The sequence below is a fragment of the Parus major genome, chromosome 1 (genome assembly GCF_001522545.3).
Source record: "Parus major isolate Abel chromosome 1, Parus_major1.1, whole genome shotgun sequence".
NCBI lineage: Eukaryota > Metazoa > Chordata > Aves > Passeriformes > Paridae > Parus > Parus major.
The window spans coordinates 61,286,198-61,299,004 of record NC_031768.1 but is presented as its reverse complement, the minus strand read 5'-3'; the positions used below and the strand labels follow the sequence as shown (position 1 = coordinate 61,299,004).

Genomic DNA, 12,807 nt, shown 5'->3' with positions numbered 1-12,807 from the left:
GCTGTTTGTACATTTATGTCAACACTTAGACAGCAAAACAATTTTAACTTGGTATAATAAAATTGCTTTCTTCCAGAAAGACAAGATTTGTACATACATTGTTACTCAGTGTCTTGTATAACATAGCAAAGTATGCTGAACCTGCACAAAGCACACTATAAAAGGAGTAAATATAAAATATAATATTATTAATAGAATATATTAATAATTATATAATATAAATATTAAATCTTTAATATTTCTTCAGTGTCTCTGCAAGCCTGGTAGTATAATGTTGCCTATTTATTCTAGGTACACACCATTTCAAGAAAAACATTCAGTTTATGCAAAAACAAACCTGGATATACATGCCTTTCTTCTATAAGCTACCAAAGGGTGATCTCCTACTCCTTTTAAAGGTTATTTAAGAGATATTTGAGAGTCTTTTGTGATTCAGAAGGCAAAATATTACATTAAAAATAAAATTTTAGATAGTAAACCAACCCTCTTATATATGTAAAAAGCTTAAAGCGAGTAGCAATTAGTTGTCATGCTACTCTTACTACTCTTTCTACTGAAACCAGGGGGTTGCTTAACACAGCATTGTGATAGTTATGAAGTAAAATGTAAGAGGTGTTTATTTAATACATGTAAACAGCTCAATTTCACTGTTCTGCAAATATTAGTACACACAGTTTAAATGGGCTCCTATAACACATAGGTTGAAAAACTCAAATGCTTACATGTTGACAGACAAAGAAATCAATTTCAAAATGCAAAAGAGCGTACACTACCTTTCAAACTTGTGGTATAGTGCAAATAATACATCGTATTTCTTTTTCAGCCTTGATACAGTGCTATCAACTTTAGTGCTTACAGTATCCATGTTAACATCCACCTCTTTCAGAAACTGAAAAAATGTGCATACACTGAGAAAAGAAAAAAAGATGACACATTATCATAACTCATGAAAACAAGTATCCTGAAATAGCTCTTAAAAAACAGAAAATAAAAACACATCTCCATGAAAACCCGTTGCCTTACTTCACTAGACTCCAGCATGTTCTTACTATTATTATCAGGGACTAAACCCTTGCCTTGGGAAATGCTACTTTTTTACCTTGAGCCCCACCTTTACATTTTCCAGACTTAGGGATACTGTTCAACCTGGCAGCAGAAGTATCTCACAACACAGGCTCTACTACAGAACGAAAATTTTCTTGCCTAGCACAGTTATTATCTCTGGAAGTCAGAATTTTCTAACTATACAGACCTTCATTCTTGTGCTGGCAGTAGTACCACAAATATCCAATACATACCTCTCAGCTCTCCTGTTCTACTTTGAAACACTCCTACTACTCTAAGAATCCATACTAAATCCATGCTAAAGAAAGACCTAGGAATGAAAATTGAGGTGAACGAGTTGATTTACATAGAATTTCAAGTCTTTCAACAGGACATCTCCACCCTTCGGAAATACTATCACACAAGGGATCAAAGTTCTCCCTATTCATCCATGTAATATTATGGCCATCAAGGAAGCATTTTGTTATGTTCATAACTAAAATGAGCAGATTGCTAAAAATTAAAGAGAAGGAGGCTATCAAATATTTTCAACTATTTCAAATGTATCAAATACATTTTGATCCTTTATCGGAATATAATATTCTGAGCGACTTTTTGATCTTTGTCAGATTAAACATACAAGACACAAAACCCATCAGAAGCTCATTTAAGAGCTCCTACCATGAAATAAAATATATCTGAATGTTCTAGAGGATGACTAGTAGAAATCTCTGCCAGTCTGACCTTATAGCTGAGAAAAAGCTATGGGCTACCCCATGACAGCTTTTTCAACAAGCAATTGAGTATCGCATCACAGTCAGCAAATTAACAGCTTCCTCTCTGAAACCCTAAGAGAAAAAGTCTTTCACTTTTCAACTTTCAGCACAAGTTGGTCTGTGGAACTTGGGTGGATCACACTGAATGTCGCTGCACAAATGCAACTGGCTTTCAGCTACACAGTTCCAAGGCACTCAACACTGAAGAGATCGAGTCAAAACACTGGACCTGACCCTGCTCTGGGAGATGATGCAAGGTAAAAGAGGATATGGAGAAGTCTAACTATAACAGATGGCTTCAAGGAAAAGGATATTCTGGCACAAACCCTGAGGACTTGCCTCCTGCCCTAGAGCATTGAGAAGCTCTGCTCCTGTGCATGCTTTCCACACACAGGACAGCTCCTAGGCAGGTAGCATTGGAATTCTTTCCTTCGATGAATTTAACACAAGGTTGCTGTTCCCATCTAAATTTACCTGAAAAGCAGAAACTGTAATCTTAATTTCTGTATTATGAACTTAATTAATATACAATATAACAGTTACACTCCCCTAGCAAAAAGAGTGTACGAAAGTACAAAGTTTAGCCTGGCATTAAAATGTTTGAGAAAGAGCAGCATGCTGGTAAACTGTTTGAAGAGTAATTTTTTTCTTTCCTACTTCTTGATTTAGCCTAAGCCTACTGCTGGGAAAAAGGTTTTATGGAAAATCATCATAGAGGGAAAAAAAGAAATAGTTAAAGTGCACTTTGCACCAACCTAAACTGATGAATACTTTAGGGAAAGCAAGAACAAGAATGAGATGAGTGATACACCCAAAGCCAACCACAGATGAATCAAACAAGTATCACTCTTCCCTCAACTAAAATATGACAGCAAGACTTCTAGTTCACCAATATATTCAGAACTTCCATAAGTAACCTTCATTGTAAAATCAACTACTCTCATATGCGCAAAGATTCACTGTGCTTTAAAAACATTCTCTTGATAAAAATGTTGACAAGTTAATTGTTGAGATCTAAATTCAGGTACTTAAGCTCACTTACCTTATGTTTATACTTTTCAAAAGCTCAGTGAAAGTAAATGTCACTTCATCCAGATCAATTGCTACAATAAAGATACATACTCCCCATGTTTCCTTTTTCTTTTTGCTACAAGCCTGCTTGAAAAAAAGAAAGGAAAGAGTTTTTATTAATCAGTAAAACTGGGTAATGGATGGAAGGCAATAATTTGTCCAAATATGATCAGAAATGGCTAAAAAAACCATCCTCAAACAAACATTTTACTATGACAGCCAATTATTTCATAACGGAAAACCATTCCGGGTTCTACAATACAGGTAAAAACCAAGCATTTCAACTCTTATTCATACACAATAAAATCAGTTTTACCCATACAACTCAGCAAAGCTTCGAAATACAAGCTTTGGTTCCATGGAATGTTTATGCAAAGCAGAAGTCATGAGTCCCTTTTTTTTTTTTTTTCCCTAAATTACCATATTTGACTATAACAAAACACTGAAAGTTAAGGAGTAAGAAGCCAAGCCATAAAAATGTAATTGAAATCTTTACACTGACAGGCAATAAACACTCATAAGTGAGTACAGCTGTATCAACCACTCATCGCTGCTGAGCCACAAACCCATCTCTGCTTAGTAAAGTGTGATAATAACAATCACTTCCAGCCATTTTCCTACCATACATGGACATTTAAGGTCTGCCATCTGCTATTTAGAAGGGGCAAGTTATAACCAATCATCCTTCATTAAAAAAAGCCAACCCACAATGACAGACACGGCATCCACATGGAGCAGAACTCCTGATGATGGATCACAAGCCCTTCACTTGGAGCCAGACAGGCATCACGTAAGATTCCAATACCCCTCTACCAAAACAGCAACTCAGTGGAAAACCCCTGAAGAACCATGACTTGTACAAGCATGGGAAAAATAGCCCTTAAGCAGGTATATCCCAAGTTTTGGAAACAAAGCTCTCTTGAAAACAGAACTAGGCATGGGAGCAGGCCAAAACTGCAGAAACAGCAAACTTGTAAAATACTTTTCGGACATCCAGCATCCTTTGCAAATAGAACTCCAGCACCACCCAGGCCCACAGCAGAGGAGCAGGTTCTGAACACATTCTCCACAGCTCTAGGTCAGACATGACATCTGTTGGAGGACAAAGGTGAAATGGAGCACCAGGAGAAAGAGAATAGAAACACAACACTCCTGGTCTTCTACACTGCTTTAGCCCACTCCCTGGCCTACTTTTTTATCCTTTCCCTAAAGGGAAAGCTCCACCTAGCTGCCTCCTAGACAACACCAATTTGAGTTGCAGGGGCCAGTTCACTCCAAAAAATGTTCCCCAAAGGCAGTAAGACTGCACCAGACCTAGCTCCCTCCATCTTATGCGATCTTCCAAACCTGCTCTGAAATCCTCTGCACTGTCAGCAGCCACTCGTGCCCGTGCTTAGTCAGCAGTGCAACCTGACCAATAACCCGCTGTAAAGCCCATAAATTATACAATCTCATTAATACTGCCAACTTTTTTTTTTTTTGGCAATTTTTCTGTCTTTCTTGGGAGCATTTATTTATACATCAGGGAAGACTGGCTAGGAGTCTTCTCCAAAGAACAAAAACTTACACTGGCTTGTGCAATTGTTAAAAGCTATAGAACAGGCTTCAATGCAAAACTAACCAGCCACCCTCAACAACGTGGTATGTGACAATTATTTAAGTCACTGTTTTCTTCCTGCATTTCTATTTGAGTGTTTCCACAAATCATGACTCCTTGCACAGGAGAAAATTATTTTTAAATAAGCTATTAACAGACTGAGATGTGCTGATACATATAGGGATATAAAAAATTGTGAAGGTTAATGCTAGCTAGTGAACTACCAAGAAGGATGACTACTCACACTGAGCACATCCCTGCCCCTGGAGTCAGCTGACCTTGTTTAATGAATAAGTTCCTTTCACTCCATGCTCCTGGAAACTCAACCACGATGTTGCCCCGTAAATACAGTGTCTTGTAGGACAGGAGGACTGAGTGCTACCAAGCAGTGAAATTGCTCCTGGTTTGTTGCCTATCCAAACAAGCCTATCTTTCCTGGGCAGCCTAGCTCAGCTCTGCCAGGCTGAATGCTAGAAGGCCATAGCAATGGTTTATTTGATAGGAGCGAGGTCTTGTTTTGCAAGAACAACCTTTAAACTCCTTGTCCACTATGGCTGGGGGTAATAACTCATTTGTTTCTACCATTAAACAAGAAGGCAGTCTCAGAGGCAGCCTAGCAATCCATGAGATTCAAACCATGACAATGAGCCAAACTCCAGTATCCCACACTGACTGCTGATGGTACAGGATGCTTTGGACACCTTCTCCTCAACACAAGATGTTGGATGTCTGCTGGCCTAACAAGAAAAATTGCACACAACCCAGAATAAGTAGGTTATTGGTTGAAGTTTATTTTTCTAGTAGCAAAGTAAAGGTCAGCAGCACCTGAGCATGCCTGCCTTATAAGATAGCTGAGAGAGGAAGGAGAGGAAAACAGGAAAGAACAGTAAACTGGGACTATCCCACCAGCTACTGCTGGTTAAAACAACTGAAGACACAGGTAAACTGCAGTTTTCTCAGAAAATGAAGTATTTGCCACAGCTGTGCGTGAAGATTCCAGTGATTTTAATCTGTAAATATTGTCATGGTTTAACCCTAGCGAGCAACTAAATACCACACAGCTGCTTGCTCACTTCCCATCCCCTCACTGGGGTGGAGTGTCAGAAACCACCATCACAGCTTGAGAAATGAACAGCTTAAGTGGAACGACATAAAATGCAGCAATAATAACAACATTAATAATAATTGCAATGCCAATGAAAGAGAGAGGCATAAAACCCAACAGAAAAAAGTGATTCTCAATACATTTGAATACAATGTATTGAGTGTGTGATCACCACACACTGACCAATGCCCAGCCCACTCCTGAGCAGCAATCAGAAACTCCCAGCAAAACTCCAGTAATTTATATAGTGGGCATGATGTTCTGTGGTATGGAATAACCCTTTGGCCAGTTCAGGATGCTGAACAAAAAACACAGCAGCATCACTCCTTCCAACTATTCTGCTTTGTTTACAGCCAAAGCAGATGATTCATCTCAGATGGACTCGAATGCATGGGAATGAAGACAAACTCTCAGCCAGAAATTAATTTCTGAGGATTTTCTTCTTTATCAGTCTGACTCAAGATCTTTTTTTGACACAGCATCACTAAAGAAAATGGGCAGGACAACAGCTCAACATCTGCCCTTGGCTGTCCTTCTGTATCAGTAAGATGACTTCCAGTGACCTTAATTCAACTCATCATGTAGCAAAGCCTACCTACCAAGCACTAAGATTATTTAACTCCTAGTAGTCCACATAGATTTCTTTCTCTTTTTATCACTTTTTACTTAGGATTCCAAGGAACCAATGCTACAACTTTGAGCAACATAGGTCAATTTTGTTGAATCAATGTAGTCTTCTGCAGGAAAAGACGTAAAACACTTACAAAAGCTTTCAAAGTATTTCTCATTCTGGACTTACCACTACTTTTATTTGATCTGATTTTTACCAGATGACTACTTTATTTATATCTATTGAAAACAACCTGTAAGGAGTCATTGGCAAAAACTGCTCATCCAACACTTAACCATTGTCAAATGGGATTCTTGCCTCTCTTCTTTCTAGATGTAGCTGAAAGGTGTTAAAGGCACTAACAGAAAGAACTTCTGTTCTCTGCCCCCAGGGGTTCTCCAGTGCTAAACCAGTCCAAGGAGGAGATGGTAACAGGAAGTCTCAGCTCTAGTATGCAGTTAGAGATGTTTACTCTTCTGCCAACACTGATAACAATTTTGATGACAGCCTACAAAAGTCATCCAAGAATAGAAACTTCGAATGATGTTGTGTAAAAGAAGGTCAAGGGAAATGTACATGAGAAACACACAAACACAGATGGATACTTGAATCAAATGGGATATAGGATGTCTCACTGTAAATACCAAGCACCTGATTTTTGAAGAGGAAGATGTGGAACTTGGCTTACTAAAATAAAACATCAGTTTTCTTCCAATAAAGTACATTCCAATCAATACAGAGAACTAGCTTGGTGGTACAAGAACACAGACATTTGTTAGAGAGAGTCCAAAGGAGACTACAAAAATTATCAAGGCGCTGGAGAGAGTTGGGGTTGTTCAGCCTGAAGAAGAGGCTTTGGGGAGATCTTACAGCATCTTCCAGTACCTAAAGGGAGCTATAAGAGAGCTGGAGAGGGACTTTTTACAATGGCATGTAATGAGAGGACAAGGGGGAATGGCTTCAAACTGAAAGAGAGCAGGTTTAGATAACGTACTAGGAAGAAATTCTTTACTGTGAGGGTGGTGAAACACCAGCACAGGCTGACCAGAGAAGCTGTGGATGCTCTATCCCTGGAAGTGTTCAAGGCCAAGTTGGATGGGGCTCTGTGCAACCTGGTCTAGTGGAACTTGTCCCTGCCTGTGGCAGGGGAGTTGGAATGAGATGACCTTTAAAGGCTCCTTCCAACCCAAACTATTTTGACACAATGTTTACGATTACAGTGGGTGGAAGGTGACTGGAGAATAGACTCAAGAAGCTCTTACAATAGAAAACTGTTCAGAATAAAAACCTGCAGGAAAAATATACTGGGGGAAAAAAATATCTGTGACCATTATAATCCCTGTCTACATGTAAGTTCTACGTAAAGACAGATCCTCCATTTTTCAGAAATACCAGTTTTAAATTTCCTATTGAACGTTGTCTGGGATGAAGATTATTATTAGTTCTCAATATATGAGAGCAAATTCAGATATAATACTAGCTAAAAGTAATGAAGTCAGTGGAAAGTACTGAACTAGTAAAAATAGTTAATCTGATATGCAAAGTTCCCATTACACTTTTGCATGTAGCAAGACTGGAAGAGTCATCAATCTCTCCCCAGGACAGGCAGAGGATGAGTAAAAAAAGAAACTCTATACCAGTTGCTTGAGCTTTTAAAGTGCAAGGGCACATACAAGCAATGCATCTGCTGCTAAGATACATTCTGAATGTTATCAGCAAGAGTCCATGGTGATGATTTGTTTGTTTTGGGACTTTCAGTAGCTCTTCTTTTTTTAATAACAGAGGATCCTGAAATATCTGTAATTTTGCTCATCCATCCAAAGCTTCAATGGATTCAGATTCAGTTCAGCTGCAGTTCTACAAATTAGAGACAAAGTCTAGAGAGAAAATACTTTATGAGCTCATACGTGTTTCGTGCTTTTGCCAAAAGCAAGAGGCCTCTCTGTCTTTTAACGTGAGGATGAGGTAGCTTACTAATTAAAATATTCTCTTTTTAATAAGAAACCACAACCTGAACTGATTTAATTTAAGGAACAGATTTAATTTAAATGTGAAATTTTATGGACTGGGGTGACTTGGCCTGCTGAACATGAACCCTTTGGTCTATGCAGACCAACCTTCTATATTTAAATCGTATTTATTTCATTCCTCAACTTAAGCTACAGCTTACCTTGTACATTTCCTTCACTGAGAAGGTAGTTTAACTCCTGCACAAATCAAGTGCTCTGCAGCATCTGCATGCCAGTGTAAGTCACTGGTTGGGGAGAATTTCAGGATGTAAGTTAAATAATTAGAGACAAGAAAAAAATGTCTTAAACGTCTTCATATGCTAGAGACTTTCTGAGGGAAAAGAAAAGGCAGCAATAATACATTTCTCATGGGGTGCAGAATTGTCTAGTACAGAATTTTACACCACTGGCTTGAATTATAACAGAAAGAAATTAGTACTTGGGGGAAAAAAAGACATGGCAAATAAAGCTAAACTAGGAAAACCTAACTATGCAGACTGCAGACCTTTCACTATGACAATTTTTTAACAGCAGCTTAGAGAAATACTTGATAAAAACAGCTCAGGAATTCCTGAGTCTGAACAGCTGAGCTGCAACAGGCGAACAAGGAGCCACATTTCCCAAACAGTGCTATGAACAGCCAACAAAAAATGGAGCTCCTACCCACGCACCACATATTCCAGCCAGCTACGCCCATGAGCTCAAAGCATTACCAGACCCTATGCCTTGAGGTCCTTGGCAGACTCTAAATTCTATCAATTTCCTAAACCACTTCAATTTTCTTTGGAGAAGTTTGGTTCCAATTTAGTTACCATATCACCTGTTCCTCACACGGGTTTTTTCCAACATATTCAACAACAATTCACTCAAGCTTTTTTCCCTGACAATATCACCCCATATTCTACTTCAGATTCTCATTTTGTTGTTCTCTACCAAAACAAACAGTAGCAGAACATAACAAATGCCCTGAGCTTTTTCACAGCATTAGTATTAGTATGGCTTCCTGGACTACTTCTAATATCCCTAACACCAAGAATCACAGGCTGCTCACCAAAGTACATTAGTAATTCCACTAAATCTATGAATTCCATCTAGAATTTACAAGCACTATTGGTTCACAGTACATATTTCAAGAGAGTTACAAAAAATTAAGAGTACAAGAGAAGCAAAGATCAGAGCCAATGTTAAGCCAATAATCAGTGTGCAAACATTTTGAAACTAAAACTGTAAAAACTACAACTCTAAAAGCTTCTGTTTATCTAGGTAGCTTGGTCTGATAAAGAAATGATAGAGAGAACAAAAATATTTGTATGACACCAATGAAAAATCCCTTGTTTAGCTTCCACGTTCACAATGTCCACATGTCCACTCTCCACGTGTGGGAGTTCACGGGACACCAAAAGAATTTAAAAAGAAACATCGTTCTGATTACACATCAGACACCTTCCTTCACCCCACACACCAAGAGTGCTGATTCAGCATTTGGGGTTCTAAGAGATTTTGAGCTCCCATTCTATTGTAGAGGAATGTCATTAAACTTGGCTGACACAGAGGAAAGCTTTAGTGTCCTCCCACTATGAAGGAAAACACCACCATATTTAACAGAAAGATGTAGGGCTTTTGAAAAAGCTCTCTCTGCAGATCTAGTTTTTACAACTACAAGTCAGCCACATTTTCCAGAAAAGTTATGTTACCATCTCTCTCTAGTCACCTTTCTCCTCCTCCACACCTCTCCAAGAGGTTCAGCTGTTTCAAGGACTCACAGCCCAGCTGCAGTAGGGTGCAGCTGTACATCCTTGACTCACACGCTGCGGAAACAGATAACTGGAGAGCACTGCAAGGAAAGCTACAGCGCACGGAAAGAAAGTGCAAGATAAGAAAGCTGAAATTTCCAAGTATCCTCACTAGTAGCTCAAATGCTCAAAAGAGAACATATCAGTGTGGAAAGGTGTGACATCCTGAAGTTAAAAAAAAAATTGGCGCCAGTGGGCATTGGCATTCATTCCAGGGAGCAGCAGATAAGTTCTCCTAGCTGATGCCTGCCTGGCCAGTGAAACATCTCACTGAAGCACAGGCACGTTTGGGCTGGTAGGTCACTACATTCTAGCAATTTTTGGTGTATATGCCTGCCAAAAACAATTGCTTTATACTTTTAAGCCACGTGTACCTGGTTTGCAGAGTCTCTGCACATGTACCCTAAGCGACTCAAAAAGGACAGTACTACAAGATGCTTTCATTTCAAGTCACTAAATAGTCACTGGCCACGGATACAGCCAATGTTCAAACCCACATCTGCACCCTGAGTATCTGCCAGTTACCACAGTACCTAAAGTCTGGGCCATGCTGCTTCCTAGTTCCCACTACAAGTGCCCTTCACATCCTCAGAGATTTGGCAGGCACAATTCTAACATCAACCACAAAAAACAAGGCCAGTGAGCCAAGAAAGGCAAGGTTTCAGGTCTCTGTACTTTGTAAATGGCTTGAGAGGGGGATTCTTAGATGCTACCTCTATTTCCATCAGTGGCCTTACGTGTTAAGCTTCTTCAAGTCAAACCAACTACATTGCTAAACAGAAGTGTTCTGGTAAGTATTTGTCTCAGCTGGTGGCCTGCTGTTTAACCTTTTGCTTGAGATCAGAAAGTTGCTACACAGCTTCTGCTCCAGTTCAGAACTGAAGAGGTTACTACCAAACCTCACTGATTAAAACACAGGCAGCTGGTGCTTGCAGGACAAGCCCCGGGATAGCCCCTCCAACATAACACCTTTACCAGAGGGAAGAAAAGAGCAGCCTCCTCCTGAATCCCTGCAACTTGAACTACAGTCATCCTGTAGAAGCCAGGCTCACTGTAACAGCTTGACTTGGGAAAAGTCCATTTTCCCAAGCAAAAAAGCAGCAATTAGCCAGGCTATTAATTTGCATGACTTCAGAGTCAGATGAAGCCTGCTCTCAGCTAAACGTAGCAATTCCAGTACCTTCCAGGTCCCCCATGGAGGCACACACTTGACAGCTTACTCATTTCAACACCCTGCAGATACATCTGTAAGTTTGAGCAAAAGGCCTCAGATTAAAACACAATATAATGTAGATTTTTTTTTTTTCTCCCTGTACATTGAAAGGCTCTCAGCAATCAGTTTTAATCGCAAGACAACAGATACTAGCTATGTATCATAATGAAGGTCTATTTCTGAATAGATAAAGGAAGCCATCTTCAGAAGCTGAAAGGTTTCAAACACCATGTATCTTATCTGGCCACTGCTAAGTAATGATCAGTGAAAACAAAACTTCACCTGTAAATGAAATTTGCAGGATTATACTGAAACCTGCCTCGTTTTTTTTTTGCAGTCAAGGAAACTGACTACACCTGTTTTCATTCTTATAGGGGAGCTATGTTTTTAGGTAAATGGTTCCCATGAACATCAGATACAGAAATTGTATCTGTTACTGAAAGAGCTGTGTATAATCTCCCTTCCATGCTATTATTACTCTGTGATGCAAATGCATCAGGACCTGGTATAGCCACACTGCAGTTTAAAAACCACAGATAACAAACGATTAGTAGTGACGGCATAGCTGTGGCAGGTCAGCCCAAGCTGCAGAAGGGTAAGCAGAAGTCAGAACATGTACATCAATGTAAGTCCACACAGTGGGATTAATATCCCAGCTAGGCATTATAAAACTGTATCTGGACTTCATAACAAAGCTTCTGCCACGATTTAGCTGTATTATAGCTGTTCTCTGAGAGTGGATTGTTAACACAGCAGTCCTACTGAGAAGAAGGAAAAGCAAAAATCAAGAAAGGGCCTAACATTTTATTAATGTGTTTATACATGCCCAGTGACTAATTTTGAACGGAAATGCCTCAATGGCAAGCACAGGTTAACATTACGTAATAGAAAAAAAAAAAAGTCCTGTTTCTGCAATAATCATCTCCATACCCTTTCTGCAGCCTCATAAAGGCTGCAGAGGGGAAAACAATACACAGAAACACGCAATTAGACCGCCTGTATAAAGTTGCCTAAGGCATATTTGAAATTACTTTCAAAGAATTAGCTGATCGCATGGTGCTGTTTTCTACTGTCACTTGTTAGTAATCTAAAAGAACTCCTGAGAACTCCTCTTTTGTGATAAACAACCTTTATCACAAAATATTAAGAAAAAAAAGGGCAATCTGCAGAAGCTAGTGCACACAGATGTGAACACGGCAACATCACACTTCAGTCCACCTTCGCCTGGAAAAAGCTACGTGAGCTTTGGCCGTGGGACCCTCGGCCGCCGCTGCAGCCAAGTTACGGCTCAGCATCGCAGCTGGGGCACGGGACGGGCGCTGCTGCCGAGCGACCTGCAGCTACTCACCAGAGCTCCATCCGCTGCCGACAAGCTCTCGTACGTCTTCCACGCTTTCTCTCTCACGCTCTCCGACACCTTCAGCGCATCACAGAGCACGACGAAGTCCGCTTCGCCGACCTCGAGCCTAGGAAAAGCATCACACATCGCCAGCGGGGACACCGGACCGCGGGGCGACCGCGGGGCGACCACGGAGCCCACGCCACCCGCTGCCGGAGCCGCCCCGGGGTGACACCGCCCCAGAGCCCGG

General features: G+C 40.2%; 1 protein-coding gene across 2 annotated transcripts in view; it reads right to left on the bottom strand.

Annotated features, from left to right (window-relative positions):
* RB1 (RB transcriptional corepressor 1) overlaps nt 1-12,797 on the bottom strand; it is a 71,140-nt gene extending 58,343 nt beyond the window's left edge. The window contains exons 1-3 of one of the 2 annotated variants that reach the window (XM_015624520.2): nt 12,567-12,797; nt 2,863-2,978; nt 774-908 (exon numbers count right to left, since the gene is read on the bottom strand). In XM_015624520.2, coding sequence (XP_015480006.1) covers nt 774-908; nt 2,863-2,978; nt 12,567-12,704 — 389 coding nt within the window. In that variant the 5' untranslated portion in view covers nt 12,705-12,797. The remainder of the gene's footprint in view (nt 1-773; nt 909-2,862; nt 2,979-12,566) is intronic. The other variant, XM_015624531.2, reaches the window with a different exon arrangement.
* Between the last annotated feature and the right edge of the window lie 10 nt (nt 12,798-12,807).